This window comes from Corvus cornix, chromosome 7 (assembly GCF_000738735.6).
Source record: "Corvus cornix cornix isolate S_Up_H32 chromosome 7, ASM73873v5, whole genome shotgun sequence".
NCBI classification, from domain to species: domain Eukaryota; kingdom Metazoa; phylum Chordata; class Aves; order Passeriformes; family Corvidae; genus Corvus; species Corvus cornix.
In genome coordinates this window covers 6,573,471-6,600,374 of record NC_046337.1, presented here as the reverse complement: position 1 = coordinate 6,600,374, position 26,904 = coordinate 6,573,471, and the positions used below count along the sequence as shown (strand labels likewise).

Below are 26,904 nucleotides of genomic sequence, written 5' to 3'. Positions count from 1 at the left end.
AGGAAAGGCTTTCATAGATTTCAGATCTAGTTCCAGTAAAATCATTGCCAAGTCCACAGATGCCACAGTTTTTGAAACAGATTTTAGAATATATAAATATATACATTTTGTATTTCATATTTAATATAACTTGTGTGTGCAATGATTTTTCATATGTGCATGCATAACTGTAGGCATACATGCATTTCTGCCTGGGTAAGAGCAAAGTTTGTGATTGATTTACTTTTGTTTGAATATGGGATAATGAATTTATGGAGAAATTATAATGTTTATTAAATCAGCCTAATGAAGCACCTCTGAAATCTGAATCTAGCACTGTATCTGCATGTAGAATTCTGGCCAAATATTTCAGAAGAAAGAATGGTTTAGAAATTCTTGGCGTGGCTAAGAAGAAACAATACTTCTCCTCCTATAAATCAGATATCCAAGCACAGGTGAGCATTCCCTTTGAAAACCCTTCACTGTGCCGCATTCTGTGGGAGAGACATGCAAGTGTGGTGTGAGGCTGAACTCCTGGTAGATGAGAACCACACGTGAGCTGCAGAGGTAGGTTCTGAGCTGTTTGCAGCTCCATGCATTTGACATTTTTCCAGATCACTTAGGTATTCCATTCACTCATCACAAAAGAGCTTTGCCTCCAGCCACAGAGGTTTGCCCTGAACTGTGGGTAGGTGTGGATTTTGCCATCTGTGCTTCGAGTCTCTTTCGTATGTATGGTACAGATAAAATTATCCACATTTTTTTCAATGTGACTGATATGTTGGGTCTGAACCCAGAGGATTATTTTCATTCAACACTGCCTAAATAGACAGTGCTCATTTAGCTGGGTTAACCAGTACAGCAAAGCCAATCCCCACATGAAAATTTAAATACAATAGAAATACTGAAAATTTGGGTGGTTTTATTTAATTCTATGAAGGAAGAGAGAATGTGCTCAGAAACCATACAGATCAAAATGCTTTCTTTTTGAATCAGAGGAAGAGACAAGAGCCAGACCTAACTTTGCAGCATGACAGTTGTAAAAGGTGGCTTCTAACTCTTTCAAGCTTTGAGTGCAAAAGTAGGATACGTCACAATCCATATTCCCCATATGCCTCATTGTAATGCACATATATTCAGTATAACTTCTGCAAGGCTCCCCATGACCAAATGCCAGGGCTAATATTCCCAAGTGGTGTCACCTGAACAGGAGCAAGAGAGAAAAAAGGGTTACAATTACTTTGGAAGGAGAGGCTCACTCTGTCTTAGGGTCTCACATGCCATCTTTTAATGTGATTTCTCATGTCATGTCTGATGAGGACCAGTTAAATATCTTTCTTAGAGATTTAGCTGAAGCTAAATTAGAAATTCTTGGATTAAGCTCTTACAATTGTGTTCTTCAGAATGTCAAAACTGGTGAGAACACCGGTTCGTCCTCCCCATAATTTAGGAACCTATAAGGAAGCAAATCCCCAAGACAAGCATTTTTCACGTGGTCAATGGGTTCAGCATCCTGAAGGTACCAAATCCACGGCCACAGCTGAGGTGCAGATATGAAAGTCAAGTTACAGGCATGTAGCAAAGCATTTAGGTAACGTCTAAATGCAAAATGACTCTTTTCTTCTGGCAAAAAGATTTCTCAGAAACAGGTGAAGGCATGACAAATATCTGCACCCATGTCTGCCACATTGTAGACTCTATCAAATTCCTGAAATTTTAATATTACTGCCCATGTTTCAGACAACAGTTTCACCAATATATGAAAAAAAGGACATATCTGCATCCATTCTGTATTATGTCATGGCAACATAGAGCACCACAAAATTTTAAAATGATTAGTCGATGATACAATTTAATTTTCTTATTACATAATTAAGGAATGAATAGCCAGAGTCTGAAATAGGTAATTAAAAAACACAAACAAACAAACAAACAAAACCACAACATCAAAACAGTGAAAGAAATGTAAGAAATGTGTGGTTTCTGCTCTTGTCATAATCCAGGATGTTCATTATGAGTCAGGTTTCCTACTTACTCTGGCACTGGGTTAAGAAAGATGTTGACAGACTGGTTCCTGGGAAACACAGAATTTAACTTGATACCATCAACAAAATAATATATAACAAACACCAGCTGCAACTGTCAAGAATCACTGTTTTAAATATGGTGTACAGAGTTAATTTTGGCAATAAAGAACCCAGTAGCCAAAAAATCCCAGAAGTCATGGATCGCACAGGCATAGGCAATTACTCAGTCCTGTACTTCATTGTACAGAAAAGCAAGATCTTTCCAACCAACTGTACTGAAAAAGCTCTGTTTTTCTAAAGCTTTCCCACAGGCTGTGTACATGCAGTTTGTTATTCTGTTTTTCCGATCCTTCCTTTTTGGGTGGTATTTCTCACTTTCTCCTCAGACAGAGCTCTTGCACTCCAACCCAAGTCCTTCATTCCTGAATTTAACAGAAGCTAAGAGCTGCCCCTTGGCTGTATAGTCAGTGACAAGTTCAGTATCTCATGAGATATTTTTCCAGTCTTCTATTAGGAAATTACTACTACAGATATTTACTGAGTTTATTTAAGCATGTGAACCACCACTGTTGCCAAACCAGTTTCAATAAATTTCTTCCTTCAACAGATTTAGATATGCTTCCCCAACCCAACAAGCTACTAAGCTGCTAAAGATTTACTAAAGGACAGAATATTCAAGATATTTGTAAACTGGTTATGGAGAGGAGCCAGGGGGATCACTGACATTTCTTTTTGCATCTTTTTGCCTCAGTGAATGTTCAAATCACAAAACAGAAGATTGGGTTCAGCCCTGCCAATCTGCTCTAATGGCCTGTGCTTTGAGCAGGGGGTTGGACTGATGACCTGCAGGGGTGTCTGCCACCTCCAGCCTTTCTGCAGCACAGCACTGCACAAAACTCTCACCACCAAGCTGCACCTGGCCCAAAGCACACAGGCAGTGGGCCTGCTATATTTAACCATCTCAGGTTTATCAGCTGCATCAGAGTACATTTCTTCCTCTCAGTTTTTCCTCTTAGGAAGAAAAAATAAGGTATTGCAAAAATTTTATTTCAGTTTTTTCATCTTTAGTGGAGATTCAAAATTATTGCTCCAGTTATTTCAGCACTCTTGTATTTCCTTAGTTCCTTGATCATTGCTTTTTTGATGACTTGTTCAGCACCTCTACATTTCCTGCATGTTAATTTACAACCTAGGAGATCACACTGAGGAAATCAAGTACTCATGAACTATGCATGTACTCTGACTCTCTTCCCGCATATCTGTAGTCCTTCCCAATTCTTGCATTGCCTCGAGACTTACAATTCTTTCAAGGACTCTTCTAAAAAACATCAAATATTCATCCCACTCCCACATACTCTTTCATTAATGAGCCAGAGTTAAGCAGTATCTCAGGGCCCACAATCTTGCAGTAGTTTAATTCCTGATCTTGGTGAATGGTTTAGCCACAACTTTTATTTCGTGTGGGCACCAATGATACAGCCAGGAGCAGTCTGAGCAGCATCAGGAAGGGTGACAGAGCCCTAGAAGTGACAGTAAAGGACTCTGGAGCACAAGCAGTTTTTTCATCAATCCTCCCAGTCAAAGCAAAGAGATTTGAAATGGCTGAATCTGGAGAATAAACAAATGGTTACAGGACTGGTGCCACTGCCAGGGGTTCAGCCTCTTCTGAGCTGTGTGTTGTGGATGACACCCTGGAGGGAAGGAATGTACTGAAGGGATGAACACTGAAAAAGTACCTTCTCATCTCACCCCAGTAAACAAGAGAAATCAAACGATCTAATAAAAATGAAAGGCACTGAACGGAGTTAAACTCAGCAGGACACATTTGCATGATGGTTTCAGCACTCCAATTCCCCTGAAGTCAAATGGAGATGCATTGGTTCCTCTTAGCAGAACTTGGCACAGCAAGCACTTCTGTACTCTTAGGAGTGCCAGCCCATAAAATGCTGCAGCTCCAACTGCCATATGGCTACATCTGAAGTAAGACTACGCATTTCTTTTACATCTTAGCATTTTATTCTCAGTATTTAATTCATAGCACATCATGAGTCAGGCTGTATTCTCTGTGCCTTTTCCTGGAGGTGTGTTTTTCAGTCTATCTTTAGGTTCTCTCTCAATGATGTCCAAGAGTTAGGACTGAATCTAACGCTGCCTTTCCATGAGAGGCTTTACACTGATTTTAATAGACTTTGGACCAAATTCTTGCTGTCAAGTTTATGAAACAGGAAGTTTTATAAATTTGCAAAACATAATTAATTGGCAATTCCACTTGGCTTTTGCCAAGGAGCTAAGGATTTTTTCAGGTATGTTAGGATACACAGACAAATGTAATATTTAAATCAATAAAAGACAGACCTATAAATAAAGAACTAAACTGAAGCCACTCTGGCACACCTTATTCTGGTAAACAGGCCCCTGCACTGAGGCAGAATATGGCCAAGCACACTGAAACAGGAATAACACACAGCACAACCTAAGCACCCACACAAATCTGCACCAGACTGTCCAGGAGTCTGAGGGAGGAGGCACACGGAAAAGAGGGATTGTGACAGACCAGGTGTAGCTATAAGCAGATATGATACAAAGATTATTCATAAGCTGAGCAAGCAGCCAGCAGGCGTCATTGCAACATTTCCCCAGCGTTGAGGAGGAAAAATAATTACATGCAGTCTTTCAAGCAAGAGATTGATTAAACACAACAGGAAATTAGAAATGTGCCTCCCTCAAAAATCTGACACAGTAGGAATTGCCTTAAGCAGCACAACCATTTCACCATCTCTTTGCTGTCAGTACTGGGGTGATTCTCCTGTCAGCTCTGGAAACAGAGGGATAACCAGGCTGACTATCTGGTGATTCATATTCCCAGCATATGGGAACATTCTTTCACTTGATACTGAACTCATCGTGTAACCTTAGCTTTCTTCAACTAATGGGCATGGCAAGTAATTCACTGACTTAATTTAGCCTTATGTAAAGCAGAGGGATTATATGAAAGCAAACTAAAAATGAGCATAAAAACCAGGAAAATATGTTTACTCTTTTCACTTTACTGGCTTAGCCACAGGGATATGTTTATTCTTCTTTTGTATTGGGATTTATTTTCTCTTTTAAATACTTTACAGGGTTCACTTGAAAAAGCCCAACAGAAGGAGATTTCAAGAATATGTTAATTGAATGTTGACAGGAATCTCTGTGGACACCCACAAAAGCAAGATACTAAAGAAATGTCTGTTAAAATCTCCAAATCTGTGCATGAAGACTAATTTTAATCACATATTTCTGAATTCATTTTTATGAATCAATGCCACATCAGTCTTTTATGGCCTTTTATTCCAAACTGTTCTGTATGGACCCCTGCCAGAAAGGAACTCACAGCCCTGGCAAGCTGTTGCATGAGCCTGAGTTAATGCATGTAAAAATACTGCTTACTTTTTCTTAGCTTTTAGAAATAGATTGTGAAGACAAGATTGAGACCCTCCAGTGTGGCTTTTTGTCACAACTTTTTTGTTGGTTTTCTGTGGTTTTTTTTTTTATCCTACCAGTTATGCAATATTCAGTTTCATCAAGCTGCTCTTTATTAAAGGGACATCATCAGAGGTGTTTCAGAACAAAACCTACCTTATCCCCCTTTATTGTAAAATTGCAGCCCATTCCAGGGGACAGTTGAACTATTTTCCAGCCAGACGGGATGCTGCCAGCAGTGGCCAGCAGTACAGAGAAGAACTGAAAACAGGCAAATGTACTGTACATCTCCACCTAGATGCACCCAACATTTGTGTAGGAGGTTAAAATCTTCTTTATGCGCTAGTTGGAAAAATTCTTGAGTCAATGTCCTCCTGATCTTCTCAGCTACCACATGAATCACCCATAGAAATGCTGCACAATGATGCAGAACACAATTCCCACTGTGATCAATACTACACTGCATATGAAAAAACTTTTTTTTTCCCATAGGATATATACAGCAAGCATTAAATATGAAAAAAGAAATTGCTTGCAAAGTAAGCACAAAGAAGGCATGCAAGCACTACTATACTCTTACTTATAAAAAAAAGTAAAATATATTCATGTTCAAACTTGCTAAGGGAAGTACAAATATAATACCAGCATTAATTTCAAAAAACATACTCTGGTAAGAATAATGCAGTAAGATGCAAAATGAAAGATTTACAAATCTGTTCCAGGTTGCAAATGCACTTCATTTGATACAGGTGCTGCAAGGGAAAACAAATTGCAAAGGCCTAACCATTGCTATGTTGGCTAAAAAGAAACTGAAAGTCACAATCACAGGGAGGTTTGCCTAAGGAGAGGTTGCGTGTTTGGGAGCAAACAGTAAGCTGGCAGAAGGAAAGAATACTTGCTGACACAACAAAATGGTTTTTGTCAAAGCTCTGGAATCTGTAGCCTCACAGCTTGACAACCAAAGCTCTGCAGGCCCCTACCACAGGCAGAAGTAATTAGGTGTACTCACATGTACTCCCTGTGTGCAGAGTGCACAGCGGCTGCGTTGCTGTAACGCCACAAAACTATCGCTGATGACAAAACATCCAGGGTGGCATCAAACTGAAAGAGATACAGAGTCAATTGTTGTGTGGGCCATTAAGTGTGCCCTGCACTAAGAGCAATGCATTTACCATCCTGCTGCACAGGCACAGAGCAGCTCCAAATAAATCACTTTAATGAAAGAAGGCTTTACGTTTATTGAATTGATCTTCACTTTTTTGCCGTAGTTTATTGCACAATGATACACTTCAGAGCTCAGAAAGTCAATCAAGGGATTAAAAAATTTTGAATTTTTAATCTATCACCTGCGAAGAAGTTAAGAAAAAACAAACATCACAATCTGCCAGTGTAGCACTCCAAGAGTTACAATACTAATATGATTCTAATGCAAAGACTGTAAAGAAGTAAGTGTAGAAAAATGCCTGTCAAGCATTCCTTTTTCCTGCAGTCACTAATTTCCTGCAATAGCTTTTGTTTCCAACCAAGAAAATATTAACTTTTTCTCCAAAATCCCATCCAGATTTCATCCTATATGAATGTATTGTTTTGTATCATCAGCAAAATTGCCATGTTTGTATTCCCAATTAATGCAGACGTGGTGTCAGGAACACTGAACACCAGGCTTGTCCCACTGTAAGAACTTCCACTCTTGTGTCAAACTTCCTACAGAGTCAATCTAACCTTCAAACTTGAAAGCTAAAGATAAATTATTTGATATGAGTCACTGCTTGTCGTTAGGAATTTTTTGCTCTGCCACTGATCCAGAAAGTCATGGCAAGGACTAAAGAGGAAAGCTGTCATTCCAAAGTCAATAGCAGCTTTACCATCTACTTCAACGGGAAGAGAGTCCCACAAAGTTCAGAAAGGAATTTCAGAATTTAGCCCAAGTTCAACAACAAAACTGATTTTTAATTGAGAGATTTTGTATAAGAAAACAGTATCTGGTGGGTAATATCTATCAACAATGAGGTATAAGCATGGATATTAACTCCAGGGTAGGACTTAACAGGCAGAAATTGAAAAAGTATAATTCTAGTATCTTTGCCATCCTTTCCAATGCTTGACTTTAACAATATTTTTTCTAATCCATTATTGACTTCGCACAACTTTCCATGAATTTACCATAAGAAAAAACACAGTATTTCATGCTCAGAAAAATCCCATGGAAAAGAAAAAAATGGTAGAGAATATTTCAATTGTATCTCTACTTACAGCAAATCCAAAGGATGATGCACTGTATCTCATTACGGAGACAGCTGAAGGAAAGAAAATATTATTTAGAATCACTTTTTATTTTCTTTGCATTTTTTTCTTCTTCTCTTGTTCAAGAGCTACAAAACCAGTTTTAACACATGGATTTACCTTCACCCAATTCCCACTAGAACAACCTGACCAAAAATGTAGACACTTAAAAAATGTCTACATAAAGACCTTGTGCTGCAGGATATGGTTAGGCCACTCCAGAGATTTCTTCCAAAACTCTAATGGGGGAGATCAAGTAGCATTCACAAAGTCTGTTTATGAAACAAGCTGTGTTTTAGATGCAGATTTGAGCAAAAACATTTTGAAATCACAGTATCAAACTCTCAGAAAACTTGACACATCTCAAAGTGCTCCTGGCTCCAGCCAGGAGTTTCAGGCCACCTGATCTGGATGACAGAAAATTACACAAGCCCATTGAGACTTCCTGAGTGCCATCTTTTTGACAAAAAGCCCAAGGGTAACTCATACAGCCCCAAGAAATTCTTCAGATCCCATCATTTCTGTGGCTCCCAATGGAAAAATATCAGTAGGAAACTGATATTTTTGACCAGCTCTGGTTTTTACCTCATAGTACCTTCTAAAAGCTAAACAAGACTAAAAATGAGTTAATACCTAGAAAAAAACACCAATTTTATAATTTTACTCCTCACATCCTAATTTCATCACCTCAGTTTCCAATTCTAGGAAAGCCTGTGCCAGAACAAATACTTCAGTAGCCCAGAGGAATACCAGGGAAGAAGCAGGCAGCCATGGAGGAGGGGTCCCCTGGAGATGGGACTTCATCAAACTACAGCTCCCAGGCTGACAGCAACCCCAGCCAAGCTCTCAGGCACTGAGCAGCTTCACCCTTCTTGCTGTGTTTTGTAGAAGGACCATCTGAAGGACCACCTGTGCTCCCTGAATAAACCCACAGAACTCTAGCTCCAGTATTAAGAGGGTTTGAAATAAAGCCTAAGAGATTGATTTGACTACTCTTTTATGAACTGATATCAGCTAACTTAATAAGAAGGACACATTTTTGCAGAAAAAAACCCCTAAATAAACCAAACAAAACAGACTCATCAAAGACTTTGACAATCTTAGGCTGATGAACACAATATCTAATTCTCAGTGTTCCTTAGAGCAACTGGCAGAACAGACACTATGATTTGACTGTTCTTTTCAGTAACAGCAAGCTGCAGGTCTGTGGCACTTATCTGGATAAACAAGAACTAAATTCTTGGAAAAAATAACCCTTTTGTTAGGGATCTAACACCTAGGTGTGGTCACGAGCAAGCCAGATGTCACAAATATTTGGATTTTATCATTACAGTTAGCCAAAACACAAAGAAAAGTCATCAAGGTTCCTCTCCAGACTCCAAATTTCTCAAAGTTGAAGAGTATTGAAACAGTGTAGATTTATATCTTCCTGTCATTTTTAAACTATCATTTCCCACACTCCATTCCCTAGATAAAAAAAGAAGCTGTATTTCTTGGTCAGACTTGCCAGTGATCTGCAAATTTCAACACTTCACTGCATAATAATATATTGCCTATCAAATTTACATTGTCTGCCTCCTTAGAGGCATATAATTTCAAAATCTGCAGAAGCTGCAAAAAAAAAAAATATGGGCATTCACAGGTACACACAAACTTGCAATGTTCCTGTCATTGCTGCTTTCATATGATGCAGCTCAAAGCAACACTTTTACTCCTACTTCTATTTCTAGCTTACCTCTCTAGTGGAATTATCTCCTCAGTTTTTACTAAATTGCCAGTCTCTTTCCCAACTCAGATCCAGACTTAAAACAAACTAACCGTATGGTTCCTTTAAAAATGAATATGTAATTTCTCTGGGTGATGAACTGCATACAGATAGCCACACCTTAAGGAGGCTTGAGGGGACATATTTGATGTATTTAAAGCACAGGGAATTTAGCATGAGAACTATTTTTATTTTATGTATTCTATCACAGCAGTAACACACAATCTGTCTGTCCTGAGCTATCTAAAACAGTAATGAAAAACAAGTATTAACTAACAGTGTCGTATGTCTGCTCAAACCTTTTTGCTAATTAGTGAATATGACTAGGACTGGCACCCTACAACACTAACTTGTAGTGGTAGAAGGCTATAATAAAGGTAATAAAGACCTTTTACGCACTGCAAAGATGTATTTTTTTATTACTTATTGGCATACTGGTTTTCTAATGGAATAAACACCCCATTTCCTTTTCTTTTTCTTTCTGAGTCAAATAACAATGTTAAAGCACCTTCAGCCCTGACTTAAGCACATTAATACTTCTAGCTGGCAAGTACAGTCCTAAAGCTCCCCAGTAAGTCATCCCAGCTTAAACAGTTTGTCCATGGATCCAGGCTCTGTGGCAGTGAAAGCAGCTGTAATATTGGATTACAAGGTATCAGCAAATGCAGGTTACAATAGAGCAACCACATCCACTAAAAACAGCTGGCTCCCCCTCCAGACACTGAAGCTGAAAGGACTCTTAGGGAAGTATTTCTTAGCAGCCAAGCATTTGAGAGCCCTGGGCAAAGGAATAATCAGCGGTACTTTTGCCTCCAGGATCATTGCTGGGCTCCAGGAGCGAAGTAGGGCACTGCATGGATGGGCCACTGAGCTTTTGCTAATCCCTCACCTTCCCTCTTCTCGAAGTGCATTTTCAGCTACTCCCAGATGGGAATAAAACCCCCCAGAGATTCCTAATCTCCATATTGAGCCAGAACAGTGGTGGGAAACAAGTAATGAGGAAAGAACAGAGCAGGCAGCTTAAAACCTCTGTGAGGCCACACTGCCATGACAGTGGGAGCCTGCTTTTAGCTGTTTTATTGGCTAAATTGGTCAACATTTTATTACCTCTACAATAAAGCATATAATCCTAATGCATTTTCCTGACATTTGTAAACAGAACCTGCAAGCAATCAGAAGCTAAAAATAGAGCCAGCACAGTAAGCAACAAATCTGCCACTGTCTCCACCTGCACAGCAATATCAATTTGTAAAGTCTGCCAGGCTATAGGTCAGGTTTTGCTGGAATTCCTCCACCAGTTTCAAAGTGATTCCAAATTTTAAAAATAGCCTATTTCCCACACATTCTACCTTCAACAAAATGAGGGGTTTATTCTTCTCATGTGCCCCAGAAAAAAATCATGTAACTAGGGCCCTAACTCCACAAAATCATTCCAATTTAACTTTCCAGACATCTAGTCTGCACCAGCAGGTTTAATCCAGCTCAAATTTGCTCCAGGCTGAGGACCCTGCAGTTACCCTGGACCTCTTGTTTCCTCCCGTGAGCTGGGAGAGCACCCTGGCACCTTTTTGCACAAAGGTAGGAGACAAGAAGTAGGACAGAAAATTAACTCTGACTCCAGGTCTCTCAAACAAAAAATTTTTGGGATGAATCTGACTACAAATGAGAGATGGCACATAAAACTGCTCCTCTACCTGTAATAGAAGTCTCCTCTTACCTACTCAGAAAGGGAAAAGTTATTTTTAGGCAGCTCCTCTAGATGGGACAATCACTCCATCCTGTTTGCTTTGAAATTAGTCTTTCTGAAAGACACTCTTGGAAGTCAGCACATAAAATAGCAAGGCTTCAAAAGCATATGACCTGCACTTGGCAAAAATCAGACAGGCAATTTGAACACTGCTGGAAGTGGTGGGTTTATGTCTCTATATATCACCATGCAGATCTCGCAAGTTGTACAGTCATGAGCAAGAGGAACTGGAAGTTCTGCTGAATCAGAAGTGAGACTGAAATACAGCCTGTTTTCATTGCCTAGTGTTGATAAAACATCTAAAACTAATGTTACAATAAATATTTCAAAATAAATCCATTCCAAGCAGAGAAAAACAAATAAGCAGTATTTTCTAAAAATCCCTCACAACAACTGAAGGCAAAGAACAGACATGTCTGATAATGTTAATACTTGTTAAAAATACTACTGACCCAGATGAACAGGTACCCATGCCTTTCCTCAGGTGCTTTCTCCCTTCCCCAAAATTCTAGTTGAACAAAATTTAAGGATTTTTATGCACATTCATTAAATTTCTGCAATCAGCTGCAAATGGCTGCAACACATTCATTATCTCAGACACAAGTCTGTCGGATATCTTATCTACATGGGTAGATCCAGAGTTATCCATCAGTGTCATCTTCCTAGATCCATATTTCTATCCCAAAGTAATTGGCAAACTTGTACCAACATTATCTATATAAAATCTTTGGCTCATTTTCTCAGTTTATAATTGCATCAACATGGTAAAGACCCGTATTTCTGCTCAGCACCATTACACTCTTATGTATGTATCTACCAAGTGAAGCCTAAATTTAATGTACGTCAAACCTGGATCTTCATCTCATTAGAATTTATGACCAATTGTAAAGAAGTCCCTAAGAGGGTTCATTTTTCCATCTGCCTGAAAGGTGTCACAGCAACACTTTGCATAATGAACTGCAGGAGAGTCCTAGGAGACTTCAATCCTTGGGGAAGTTCCGTTCTGGGAACTGAGTGAACGAGGCTCTAGAGACAGGTATCAAGTCTTCAGCTCTGCCACTGCCTGGGGCATCATCGTCATGCCAAGAAACCACCAAAAATCCTCAAGGTAACTCAAAAATATTTGGAGATTCAGTAAGACAACAAATTTTGCTGTTGGTAGTAGTAAAGTTTTCCAGGAATAATTGTCTTTCCTTGTCTATTATGCAGTTAATTATTTTGCTTGTTTCTTGGCAGTGGTCAAATCTTTAGCAGCTGCAAACTTTCATAACTTCATTTACTTCAGTGAAATACTACAGCATATATAAGTTGAATGTATTCCTCAATTACTATTTTAGAAGAAGGAAGTTTCAGGATTTTGTGCAAAGGTTTTCCTTTGAGTTTAATCCAAACATTTCTTTCCAGTTCACGTTAGCAGAATTTTTTTAATTACTTATTATTATTATTGTTGCTGTTGTTGTTATTGCTGATTTCAGAATTTTCTAGATTAAGTAGTTCATTTTTCAATATTTCAATTTTAGAATTTTTAAAAACCTATTTTTGTGGGTTTTGGACAGAAATGTCAATTCCCTTTGCTTACATGTTTTTTGTTTCCATTTGAAACTGATTATTCATTATACCACGGTGCTCACCAATAGTAGCGAAGATCAAAGAGCAGCAAAGCAGTCCAGACCTAAAGCTTACCTAGGCTGCAGATTCACTTCTGTTTGATTTGCTTTCACCTTCCCTTTTGCCACCAGAAGAGCAGCCAGGCCTCCACTGGCATGTCCCACAAATGGGCCAGCCTGGGCAAACTCACAGGACTACCCAATCCTGAACTATGAAATAATCCTACTGCAGAAAACAAGGTATAACTTTTCAAATGATGAAAACTTTACCCTTGTGGAGAACACAGTGACCCCGCTTCTCTGTAGTACACAGCAAACTGAGCACACCAGCGATATAAAGAAGCCTGGTATAAAGCCCCTGAACGATAGAGACACACAGACACTGACTGTAAATCTGTTCCTGATTTCAGGAAATGAAAAAAGAATCCTGGGATATCTTTTAACAGCTGCTGCAATATCTTCTGTATACAACAAGCTTTCACTGCAACCCTTCAGTGAGTAGAGCACTAATAAATGGTCAGCCAACTATACCAGAGCTGTCAATTTTGTATGGCAGTCTTTCCCAGTGTAGCTAGAGATGAACACCAGAAACCATTTATTTAGGGAAAGGCAGCTCCCATCAGGCAGAGTTAGCAGCAATTTCCAGGGCTGCTCAGAGCCCATGCAGGAGCAATATTCCAGCAATATTCCAGCTTGTGCAAGTGCTCTGTAAAGCACAGGAGAGAGCAGGATCCCTCCTGTCTGGCATCCCACTGCTTCACACACTCCCGTGCTTCCTCTCTCAGGTGCCAACCTTCTGTTTTCAAACAAGATCATCTCAAGAAAAAAAGAACACAAATATCAGAGAAAAGGAGGACTTGATCTTTTTATTTAGTATTGGCTTTCCAGGGGGCCAGAACTAAAAGAGGGCCCATATGTTACAGCTCCAGTTGAGCTTTATTGGGATGCTAAATGCATATGTTGGCATTTAAGAATAGATATAATGAAACTTTTAGGTCTATAAAAAAACAGCTAGATATGTGGTGCAAACTCTCTGCAACTGAATATACAGGTGCATAGTTTCATCTGTTGTATTTCAAATGGGGTCACTTGAACCACCCAAAATAACTCACTGCAATGACATTAAAGCACATTGTCTTTTAATGAAACTATGTATTATTGATGCCCCAACTCCAAATATAACAACTGAAATGGCCTAGAATGTTGCAAATGCCTGTAACTGCACATTTACCAGGGAGTTTTTTGCAGCTTATGCCTACAATCCACAAGCTTTGTAATTTCGAGCCTGGAACCAGATTCCAAAACCAAAGGAAGCAGTTTGACCCTGAACAGGGATAAGGAAGGAGTGATGCCTTGGCTAAAAAAGCCACAAATTACCACAAATGTTGGGAGATATCAGACACATCCAACAGCTGTTTCTAAAGCCCTCTGGCCAAGATTTGTAACTTGCTGTATCCAGACAAGGGTTATCTAGATTTAATGACCTGAGAGACTCTCCAAACACAAAATTTCTCCCATTTTTTTGTTTTACTGACTGGAGGCAAGAGAAGCATTGAGGTCATACTCAGCACAAAAGAAAAAAAACTGTTCTTGGGAGTCTGACCAGTTGGTTTAAAACAAAATTAACAGACTAAGCCAGGACACTGAGGTGAAAACCCTTATCTGACCTAAAGGGGTTTCTGGAAGCTTCATAGGGATTCAACGAACTCATGTTTTATAAATGTGTCCTCAAACCTGTAACAACTTGGACACAGATTAAACATTTTTACCAGTCATTGAAGGTTTTGAATTGTTAATCAAAGAGATGAAACACTGCCATTATTCTCAGGTTCTGGTAAGTTCCTGTCCTGTGGTCACATTAGAAAGATGAAGAGATCCTTTCAAAAAGATAATTAAAGAGAGATATTGTACAAAAGCTCAGATGTATTAACATAGAATTTATATGCAAGGATTCAGGCTAACTGCAGCACAACCAACAATGAATGTATGAATATCATTGGCTGTGCTATTGGCTGTGTATTGGTGCCTGTAAGAAAAAAAAAATACTGCTAATTTAGAAGCACAGCACACTTAAAAGAACATAACCAGTGAGAACTGCATCCTCTGCCCCAACAGGATGATTTGCCTCCATTCCTGTAAAGAAGCCTACTGGTTTAATTTTAAAAAGATGCTCAACTTGAAGTTTGACAAATTTAGAATAAAAGAAATATATCATAAAAGTCCAAGAGCCAAAGCTCCAGACTCAGGGTATTTTTTAATTTATTTTTGCTTATTTTTATTTATTTTTATGCTCCTATTTCAAACTTGACTGTGAGCAAGTTGGGGTATTTTAGAAATCAAGAGCATTAAAACAAATCAGTGCTGCTGTTAAAAAAAAATAAAAACAATTAAGTATCCTCAGAGCAGCAGACAGACAGACACAACCCAGTTTTAAATACCTGGAATCACACTGCAATCCAACCTCTGCTCCACATAAACTGGCTGAGAGAAGTGCAACATGGATGCAGATGAAGAGAGGATTTGGTTAACTCTGTCATATATTCTAGAAGAGCATCTATATTTCTAGAAGTATTACAATTGTCCTGTAGCTTAAATATATTTCTTAAATAAGAAAGAAAAATGCTATGTATGGTTTAAGTTTATTCCAGTTCAATTCTTCCCAGAAGTCTTTAAATTTAGAGAAAATAAACACATTTTAGCCATGGTAAGCATTTAAAACCAGTTCACAAAGGCACTGGCTAAATTCTCACTTTTCCTCATTGACTGTAAGGACTCTTTCTTAGTATGCTATCCATGATACATCACAGATGAATTTTCAACTTATGAACAAACAGAAACCTTCCAGACAATAGTATTTTCACTGAAATTCCAGGTAAATATACAAATTTTTGAACAAAGTTCTTTTATTTTCCCTAGAATTTCAGTAAAATTTTAAGCAGCTAATCAGATGAAGAAATGCAGAGCAAAAGTTTGTATTTACCATGAGAGGTTTTCCAACAAATTAAAATCTATTTCATTGTATGGATTTTAAGTTTTCACTATGTGTATGGAGGAAGTTACGGGTTTTGAGGTCATCATAGACATGTAACTCTATTTACAATTACCTCAAAAATAAAACAAACTGAACAATTACAGTAGTTTTCTTATTTCAGAGGAAAGGAAACAGAACTGGACCAGGGACCACAGGAGATATTTGATGATCAGAGATCCAGAGTAAGTTTAATAACCCAGAAGAAGTGGACTCTGAAGAGAGAGTGTAACTGTGTGGAAAGGCAGGTAGATCCAGGTGGCTGGCACAGTTTCTCACACCATACTGCCAACCCTTAAACTTTTCCTTTCCTAGTATTCTTATCTCTGAAATGGGATGCAAGTACTTCCACAGCCCAGGATGTTACGCAGGGAAAATCATTTTGCTGTATGAAAGGATGGAGTAATTCTGCAAAGAGTGACAGCAGGCACCATGAATATCTTCTCTATTCAAATAAACTGTGTAGTGCTATGTCCTCCCTTTTATGATATTTCACATTCTCAAAGCACTGCCTTAACTTTTAGACCTGCAAACTTTACCCATGGAAAACAGTACCCAATTAGAAACGATCTGTAGGAGCTTTATGGCATTCCCACAGCTCCACAGTTGTGAGAGACTATTTTTATACTAAACGTATTTGAACAGACTTCTGAAAATCAAAGCAGATTTCCTTCTACAGAGAAATACAGCACATCTTCAGAAGTGTATCAAGTGCTGAAAAAAAAAACATTTTCAAAATAATTTTGCATTGTCCTTTAATTTGCACTAGGATAATGTAACTGTAATTACTGACACTGATGTGACTAGTGCACCTCCAGTGATAGGTTTTTAAAGCTCATTTTTGTCCTGCTGAAAAACGTCTATTTTCCCACAAATGCAGTGGGAGCCATGAATGCAAAGGTGACTATTTTAAGCATCCTTCATTTTAGCTTCCTTTGAAAAGTTCTGGATTTGGAACGGAGAAAAATGAGTCCATACAAAACTGTCAGCTGGACACCAAATAATGAATACACCCTAAAAAATTATAAGAAAGAGCTGTTAAAAAGTTACATTCAAACTCAGGTACTTGAGAGCATAGAGGCAGGCTGAAACTTTTTTTAAAAAACTATTTCTAGTATAACCACTTATCTGTGTTCCATTTTTTTATGAAGGTAAAAGAAAATATTTGCTTGGCATTGTCCTTGATATTTTTGTCTGGTTCCTCCCTTAACTCACAGGTGGTTTTCTTGCAATGCTGTTCTTGAGGGGGATAAACAGAAATAGAAAAAAATCTCTTCACTTCTACATTTGAAATTTAGAAACCTAAGGCTGCTGCTCTGGTTGGAGCCCATCCACACCTGACCAAAACCAAAACTGGAGATTTATATTCATTTCTCTATGCATGGCTCTCCTGAACGTGCCAAGAATGGAACAAGGTGTGTGTGAGCACAAGACCAGAAGAAATTCACACTCATGACAGTTCATCTCATATGAAATGTTTGTTCTCTGAGCATTTTAATGAACTTAGAAATATGAAAACCAAGGAAGATCCAAACTGAAAAGTATAGGTTGTTGAAAGATAATTAGTTGCCTTCACAGCCTTTTTCATCATCCCTATGGATTTCAGAGACAAGACACGTATCAGGGCACCCCTATTTAATTAGAAGGCTAGTGAGCAGCTCCAGAGCCAAAACAAGCTGCCCAGTACAATTAAGCTGGCTGCCAGCATATAGCACAATCTTAGAGACTTTTCCTTTTATAAAGGGAGATTAGGAATGCGCCATCCCAGGCATCTCAGTGACTTACAGCAGAAACTTTAAAACCTGGTTTTACATACACATCTAAACGGAATTCCAATTTAAAGTTGCTTTTTGATATAAAAAAATTTAGATATCTCCACTGGCTGTGGGAAAGGACACCTGATCAGACTTCTCCAGCCCATTTTTGCATGTAGGAGCGTGAGGACCTATTCTCAGAAGTTAAGAACACAGCATGTCATGCTAAGGACACCTATACATGCTTCCTCACAGCTCCTCATACCCCATTAAATCCTTCTATTTAATCTTCAGTTTTAACAAGTGAGGGTTCAATTCCTACCATGTAACATCTTAAACTAGTAAATCTCTCCCAGAGCTGTTCCCACACTCTAAGAATCTGCAGTTTTAAAAACATAAAATCACTTGCAGTCTCTCTACTGGTCAGTATGTTCAAGAATTTCTTTATGTGGTATATTTGACAAAGCACCAAAATTCACACCTGGAAGAGTTATATTGGAATAAAGTAATAGATATTTTGGAACTGAGGGTAAATTGGGAAAGCTATCACAATTACAATAAATTTTACTGGTCCACTTTGCTAATAAACCTACAAAATGCCAAAACAATAGTCTCTCTGAATCAGCAAGTTTATTCATAATTTAATCTCAGTACTGTCCTATCAATATTTATTTACATTTACTGTATTGTCAGATAATTTGTGGCAGTTTATATTGTTACACTATAAACTCATTTCTATGGTCAGAAAACTGGAAATAAAGAGATGACTGAAAATGTTACGTTGTTCATTCAGTTAGACCAAATGGCAGATTTTATCACCTGTTTCCATGTATTTTATCATGGGTCATGATCAAAATAACATTTAATTCTCTGATAGGGAAGATTATGTTATTTGCACAAAGCAGTGAAATAGCCCAGGTAACTCAAGTAAAATGGATTGATTTCAGCTCACTAACTAAAAGATAGCAGACCCTGGCTCTACTTGTCCTACAGCTGCTGGAATGCCAGGAAATCTTCAAATTTGAAGTGGATTATTATGCTCCTTTAATAAAAATCACCAAGCAATGAAAATTCACCCTTCTTGGACAAACTTAATTAAACAGTCAAGTTCTGAACACAAACAATTCTGCTAAATAGATAAAAAGTCAGGAAGAAAAATTAAAAAAGTAAATTATCTGTGCTGTCTTTTATCTTTCTAAGCTGAAATATAAACAAACCTTCCTGGGAGAGAAGCAACTCTCTGCTGGTTCTCTGTTGAATGTAACTGTAGGGAGGAATTGCAGGCCCTTCAGACAAATCTCTTCCTCAGACAATGTGTTAATCTCAACAATCTATTGCTACGGGCTGCAATAAAGAACCCTGTCATCAATCCTCCTTCAGTGTTGCAGCATGAAGATGCTCTGACAGCAAGGATACCACAGACACACTGCACACATAAAATAGCTCTCCACTCAGGCTTAGTCTACAGCTCGAGAGCAAACCCAGTGTATTATGTTAGCTGTGAGCTCCAAGTCATTAAGCAAAAATTAAAATGAAATATGAGCCTTACTAACAAATTTTTGTTGTTCTGTGTTTTTTAAAACAAGCCCTGTTAGTAGCTTTGAAATGCAGTAATTCTAAATAAACTATCTTGCAAACCTGTAATGCATTTTCTAACAAAAACTTTTAAAAACTGTTGGCAGTTTTCCTCCAGTTGCACAGTCTTGACAACAGCCAGCAATAGGGAATCATATCCAGCAGTTCAAAGACTGGGAAGAGCTTCCCTGATGGATACAGAGTTGTAAAACTAAAAGAAAACCCACCAAGTGACTGACATACCACACTGCTCTGCATCTGTCCAATTTTAGAGTAATTGGCTTGACATACCTTCTGCTAATTCTGATCAAAGTTAACAGAAGACTTGCAATCATCTCTGATGATATGAGCTTAATTTCTCTGGACAGATAACAGTCCAGATAATATCATAAAAAATGGGATGATAAGATAGGGGGATATTACAAAGTTGTACACTGCTATTTACAACACATAATCAGGTCAGTAAAACTCAAACTCCGTCAATTGTTTTTTTCCGTTCCATGCACAACTACTCCTAGGAGTAAGCCCTTGAAAAGCCTTGCAAACATATTCCCAGCATAAAACCTATTATGTCAGGCAACACATATGTATTTTTTTAACAAACAAAGAATTTCTGCTGTTGATCTTTTTGCTTTTCTTTCCTGTCATGCAGCCTTCAAAACTAAGAAGAAAATTTTATGTGTCAGTATACAGGGAATGTTTAAAGCAGAGTTGATAGGCACTTCACTTGGAATCCAAATTACTTTTCAGTGGAAGACACTAAGCACCAACAATCCATGGAATCATCTAAAATATCCTGACTTAATTTTTCTGAAATGATAAGCATAGTCTCTGAAAATCCAGTTTCAAGATCTCTGCAGTTGCCCTTCTGAAAATGGATCTAACTTTAAATGGGTTAAAATGTCTCCAACAATATGACACAGCAAAAGTTTTTAAAATTTTTGGCAGCACTATATTTTTTAAAACATTTTTTCAGATTATTGAAAGCAAAAAACCCAAACATGCGCACACACTTTTATCATTCTTAGATCTTCATCTGCTCTCCTTTTAGAGATCAGCCAGTATCTACTATTCTCTGGCTCCATATATCAGTAATGATGGGTTTGTGCTGGTTTTCTTTATTCATTTGTAAATTATTTATGTTGAGAATACTTGCTGGTTTAAAAAAGAAGAAACCTAGAATTACTAACACCAGAATGCTGGTCTTGTACTTAAAAAAATCCAGTGGGTCTGGATTTGCAGTCACCAATCCTGACCCTTAACCTGAGATTAATTTAGTAGAAGTGGTGGGTTTTGTGATGCCTGAGAATTGTAACACTACTGCAGCACTGCAGATAGACCAACCATGCCTTGCTCACTATTCCCACTGTGGCAGAGTTGTTGTTTTCCTTCCTTGGCAAGGCGAGGCTTTAAACTTCCTTGGCCTGATGCACCGGCGCAGCCCCAGCCTGGGTCCCTGAATGACGCAAGCCCCGCTGCCCCAGGTGGATTCACTTGTGACTCCACTCGTGATTTCCCTCGCCTGCTGCCTGGTGAGGGAAACGTGTTCCTTCTGCAAAGCCTTCCAAGCCAGAACAGGTATTTCATATTCAATGACAGCTCTAATTGTGTTAGCTCAGCCACTGCTCTGGATGACCTCAAAGCCTCCCCCACAGGTGAGACATCCTTTTAAGTTTACAAATTACTGTACTGTTTTCCCTGGGTTGCTCTTACTCATCCTTCCAGCTGCCTGGTGGTCAGGGCCATGAAACAATGCTAACTCTGCTTTGCAGCAGCACAAAAGAGACTGCAGCAAGTTCATGCAGCCACTTGAAGAGAAAAATCAAGAAAAAAAATCAGCAGTGTAAAATGAATGTAAATGATCTGAAGGTAATGTGTGCAAGCACATGAGTTAGTTATCATTGTACTCTTGTTATAGAAGAGGCTAACAAGTACTTTCCCTTTACCCCCAAGCATACCAGCTCAGGAGATATTGCAACGTGCAAACAAGTCAATTATATTATCATGTTAATAGTCGCTTACTTTTGGAAAGCAGAAGGAACAAGTTACTTCTTGTCACCTGTGCAAAGAGAATTACAGTGAGTTTCGGAGTACTCTAAATTCACCTCACTGTCTATTTCATGGTAACTTGACTGCATACATAGGAGGTGATTGCATACATGGGACTCTATGCATACACAGAGTCTCAGACTGTGTAAATTTACACCAGGTTCCTCAGACATGCTTGTTATTTATACTACTTGATTATCTTCCCGTCATACAATTGTCTGTGTTTGTAACGCTCCACCAAAATTTAAAATTTCCCATTTTGAATAGAGTGTAGTAAAGAAGTCTAAAAATTTCCATGGAAATTATTGAGATAACTTGATCAATGACAGTGCTGGATAAAAGAATACTTACAAGTGAAAACATTATTTTGCAAACATATGTTTGAAATGCTGAAAGATAATATCTTTTCTTCAAATGAGAATTTTTAACAGCTTCTTAAGTATCCTGGTTACTTACTTTTGCATACTATCTCTTAAAAAATATGCTGCCATACACTATTTCCTTTTGCCAAAAAATAAAATTAAGAAAAGGCAACTGAAAGAAATCTCCAGAGAGAAAAAAGTTAATTCAGAGCTAGAGCTGAGACTCCTCTGGGGTAGGAAGTAGGAATGACACAGCTGCTTCAGATGGAAGCCATGAGATTAGTCACAGTTCACACATAAAGTCTTGAAAGGGCTTTAGAACAATTCTGAAATTTCTTCTGCAGCAAGAATGTATCCTTGTGCAGGAAAGGAGGGGATCATTCTGAACATACACACTGCAGACAGTTAACCCTAACAATGTTTGTAAAATGGATTTGCAATCTCCCATGTGTCCCATTCTGTCCTATGGCACAGAAACCAATCTTTATAATATGCATATATCTATGGGCTTGTCATTTCAAAGAAAATACTTATTTAATTTCGGGCCTCCTTTGCATTTTTTCATAAATATATGACCAAAAAAAGAAGAGCCATGGTTCAGGATCAGTCACCAGGTATGCTTTAAGTCCACTTTCTGTGGCATTTAGCATTAGCATAGTATTTTGAGTTATCAGCCACAAGAGTGTACAAACTATCCAGGAGGGATCTTGGGGCACAACTCTCCCAGCTGTGCTATCCAAAACTCTGGTACACAAATGACCTCTTGGAATGGCAGTTCACTTTCAACAGACATTCCAAACTGATGTAATCAAAATCCTGAACGCTGTTTGATGGATCACAGTCACAACAAGGAAAATTCAGAAGGATCAAAAGCCTAAATCATACTCTAAAGATTCCATTTATTTACTTTTTTTCATTTGTTTGCTTCAGATGCATGACCTTCCCAGGAATGCATAGCAAAAGCATCCCTCTTTTGTACAAAGGACTTCTTTGGAATCTGCTTTTGCCATAAGCCATAACAGGAACAAAATGACAGACCCCTACCTTGCCAGCTGTGTGTTAAAGCCAACACTGATTCCTACCTGATTTCACTGTTGGAGATGTGCTTCTGGTCAACCAGACCAACAGGTTACAAACGTTACAATGGGAATTATGAGCAAACTCATTACTGGCATGGCTTTTAATATTCTTCTCATTTCCAGACTAGAAAGGAAGTACCTGTGTTCGCCTGTTCTCGTACAATTAAAATTATTTATAAAATTAATCTTGCCCATTAGTAGCTCAAATATGTCCTCCCCATGACTCTGGCTTGCATCCACACTGTCCAAGTTTGGTCCCCAGTGCTGGACTGGCCCAGAGCTCATCTCAGCTGGAACCTTGCTGGATATCCGAGCACAGAGATCTGATAATTACTGACTCACATGCATTTACAGAGCACTTTCATTAACACTAATTTAATTGGAAATATTTTCAATATCAGAGTCTCAATAGACAATGACTTGTTGGTGTTTTATACTGATGAAGTAGGGTCCAAAATAAGCCACTTCCTTAAGAACTGGGTAATGATTTTTGACCAATTATTGCTTTTGCTGCAACTGAAGCATTTACTCAAAAGAAAATACAACAAAGGAGTAAAAGGTACTTATCAGGACTTGTCAAGTAAATATGCTGGCAAGAACTTTAAACAAAATTGTGAATGATTTTTGTTCATTCTGTACATTAATACAAATTATTCTCTCAATTGTTGCTGCTATGATTTTATGTCATGAAACAACAAGAAACAGTGATTATTTGATCCATATCTTTGATGTTCTTTAACAAATTCAGGATTAAAAGTCTGCAGCTTCATACTGATGCAAATGCAATCAATGAATTCTTAAATTCTACTGTGAAAGAAATTGTAAAAACAGGTGTTGGCATTTGGGAACTGCAGTGCTGAACACAGGCCAGATGATTAATTTCATGACAGGTACCATGGAAAGCAGTCTCAGAAAGAAAAGTTCATTGAGACAGCCAGAAGAATATATGCACAAACAAATGGAAACAATTTTATAAATACTCAGTAAAATTAGACATTTATCATCCATTCAAATTGGCTGTTTGTGCCAATCTGGTTTCCCTTTATAATTCAGGTTCCACCTATCTAAAACACACAGTTTGGCGGATTTAGACAGAAGTCTGAATTGGCATCCAGCAATACACAGATCCAGATTTTTACACCTGAAGAAAAGGTTAATTATTTACAATCACTTTGATTATTTGCAAATTTGGATCTGACAATAACCAGGGACTGGGCCTTTAATACTCTGTTATGTTCAGACAAATTCTCAGAAAAGTAAAAAAATCTGCTTGTGCTAAATTTTTTTTAAAATTTCTGGCAGCTGACCTGAAATGGATGTACAGCATCTGCTTCCTCTCAGCACCACTTTAAATTTGTTCAGTTCCATACCAAGAACATTTTCAATTCCTTATAGATTCAATTCCTTATAAAATTAACTCTGTGAGAAAGTTCTGATCCATAGGCAAAATAACTGTCAAAATAAAGCACATCAGTAAGGTGTTGGTCCATCCTTAAACTTCAAAAGAACTCCTTAAGAATCCATGTAAAAGTTTATCACAGCAAGGATAATGAAAATATCCTTTCTTCCTTAAATAATTCCTAATGTAGCTTGAGGAACAATATGTAACTCACCTTTTATTTTACAATTAGACAGAAATATTGTCTGAATAAAAATATCTAGAAACAGCATCAAAGGAAACCCTGTATAATGTCATTGCACAGGTTTGTACAGATTATTATAAACATTAAAAGACAGAGGAGTGTCTGCATAGCAAGTCCTGAGGAGATGAGGTGATTTCCTAAAGAGTCTGGTCAATTAATGATATACCTTGATGTTACTTTAAAGATGCAGGTCCTCTCTGTAACAGGTTTTAGTGCAATGTGTTTCTTGTGACACATAACTCCATTATGAGAACATGAAATTTACACAACTATGTATTCTTGTCTTCCCTTGTGTTTCTTTTGGAATTACTGCAGAACAAGCACCATCCCCAAAGCTACTCAAGCAAAATAAAAACACAATTAAAACAACTGGCCAAAACCACTCCCTCAGCCCCGAGGTGTTACAAAGGATATGAGAAGATGTAAGCAAGTACAAAGCAGAATTCACATAGAATCAAATGCAAACTAGCCACTTGTATGCATCTTCCAACTGAAAAAAAGGACAGTTTAGCTCAGGAAAAGTGCTAAACAAACGCTCCCATGTGTTTTCCATGTATGTGTAGGCACAATTATACATGCACTGGGAGGAGGGAAGGTAAACCGAACTGAGCTGACAGATTTGGCATTTGTGACACTTGTGGAAACACAGAATGGAAGAAGTAGAGCTGGCCTAAACCATCAAAGGCAAGAACAGTCACACTTGTCAGCACCCATCACCAGCAGATCCTTTCTAAGGCCCCAGCCTTGTGTCACCAGCACAAAATGCTTCAAGTGGGGGAAAACAAGGGAAATTGTGTGGAGGCTTAAAACATCCTCAAACTCACCCCTCAAGGCCAAGCTTCTCCTTTTCACACCTACCACAGCATCTGCTGCCCCAGCAAAGCGAGAGCTGCACAGTTCAGCTCATGAGGTGAGAGGCTCCAAACCATAACAGCTGGGCTGTTTGGCCCCAGCTTGGGCAAGGCTGAGCCCTGCTTCATCCATCCTGCCACATCTTCATCTGTTACCATGACAACACTGACATGTCCCCATGCTGCAAAGTGCTCTTACTTTAAATATTGCATAAATGAACATAAATCTTGACTATATCTCTTGCAGCTATTGTTTGTGGAATGGGGGCAGTATTCCTCTTAGTTTTATTAGAGAATGAAATATTACACAGATCAGTCATACTGTTATTCATTGAACATTGAAGAATTTCAACAGTGCAAACCAGAGAAATGTTAATATTTTTTATGAGAAGCAGCACAGTAAAAACTTCTGTATCTTGAGCACGGACAAGGGCAGTTTCAACTAATTTTCAGTCCTGAAAAATTCAGGCGTATCAGAAAGAAAGACCTTCACAATAACTTATTTCAACTAAGAAACTTAAGGTATGTCAAGTTATTTTTTTTTCCAAATGTCTCAATATTCTAAAGTGAGTATTTTGTGGAGAGTTCCAATTAACAGTTTTGGATATTATAATTTTTAATTCCTTTAGGATATTAATCATAAACATTGAACAGCTTTTCAGGATAATAACACTCCCATCTGTCTCTATCTGAGTTTTAAAGCATGTACTTGTAAACCTGTAACAGTGATTCCATTATTTTTAATGCTACATTCATAAAAGTGTTTGAGACAAACCCAGAAATAAATTAGATCATCCTAGTTTTCTGTTCGATTAAAATAGTTTAAGAACAAATATGTAAGCAAAGAGAAAAAAGAACAGCCAGGCCTTTAAAAAAAATCAGTTTTCCACTGCAAAGGCCTATGAAGACATCCACATAGGCATTATAATGCAAAACCACCCACTACAGAAACCAGCCTCTTTTGTGAGCTTTCTACCCTGTCCCCTCCTTTCCATGCAGAGAGTATGGAGCTTCTACTAATGCCTGATAACACATATTTATATTTTTTATTACTTGTACACATATATTGCAGAATCAGATGACACTGGGGAGCAGGGTACTTTTGTTGGCAAATACGCAGCAACGTTGCAAAGATCTATAAGGAAATGCATTAAATAAGGTCAGACTCATCTTTAATCATTCCCTGCATTTTATTTATAGATAGGCAGATAGATATTTCATCTTCTCATTTTTCTTTCAGGCCCACTTTTGGCGGCTGCTGTAGCATTTAAATAGAGTTAATCAGTTCCCTCCAGAGCAAAGGCAAGTACTGTAAACAGAGCTGCAGGGCTCAAGGGATGTTCAGCAAATGTGTTCAATCAACACTTGCTCCTTCTGAGAGGATGTGTCTCTGCATCAGATTCAGCCCTTTGCTGTTTGAACAGCGTGGCAGCCTCTGCCTGTGCCATGATGTGATTTGGATTGAGAGGAAAAGGCCAAGAGGTTATTCCAAAACCGCATTGAAATGAACAGTTTTCATCTAATGAGGATTATCTCATTTACATTTGAAAACCTGCTCCCACCCCAAACCTGCAAGTCACAAAAGAAGGCACGTGCAGGGCTGGAGCTGCTGGTGGGGAGGTAGATTTCAGTTTACTCTCCCAGGACTCTTAATCTATCTTAACACATCAGTTATCATCACTGAAATAAAGAT

The 26,904-nt window shown here is 38.3% G+C and overlaps 1 protein-coding gene across 1 annotated transcript in view; it reads right to left on the bottom strand.

The window, feature by feature from the left end:
* Window positions 1-26,904, bottom strand: part of TMEM163 (transmembrane protein 163) — a 90,311-nt gene that overhangs the window by 27,643 nt on the left and 35,764 nt on the right. Inside the window, exons 3-4 of the mRNA XM_039555313.1 lie at window positions 7,722-7,765; window positions 6,478-6,569 (exon numbers count right to left, since the gene is read on the bottom strand). Coding sequence (XP_039411247.1) covers window positions 6,478-6,569; window positions 7,722-7,765 — 136 coding nt within the window. The remainder of the gene's footprint in view (window positions 1-6,477; window positions 6,570-7,721; window positions 7,766-26,904) is intronic.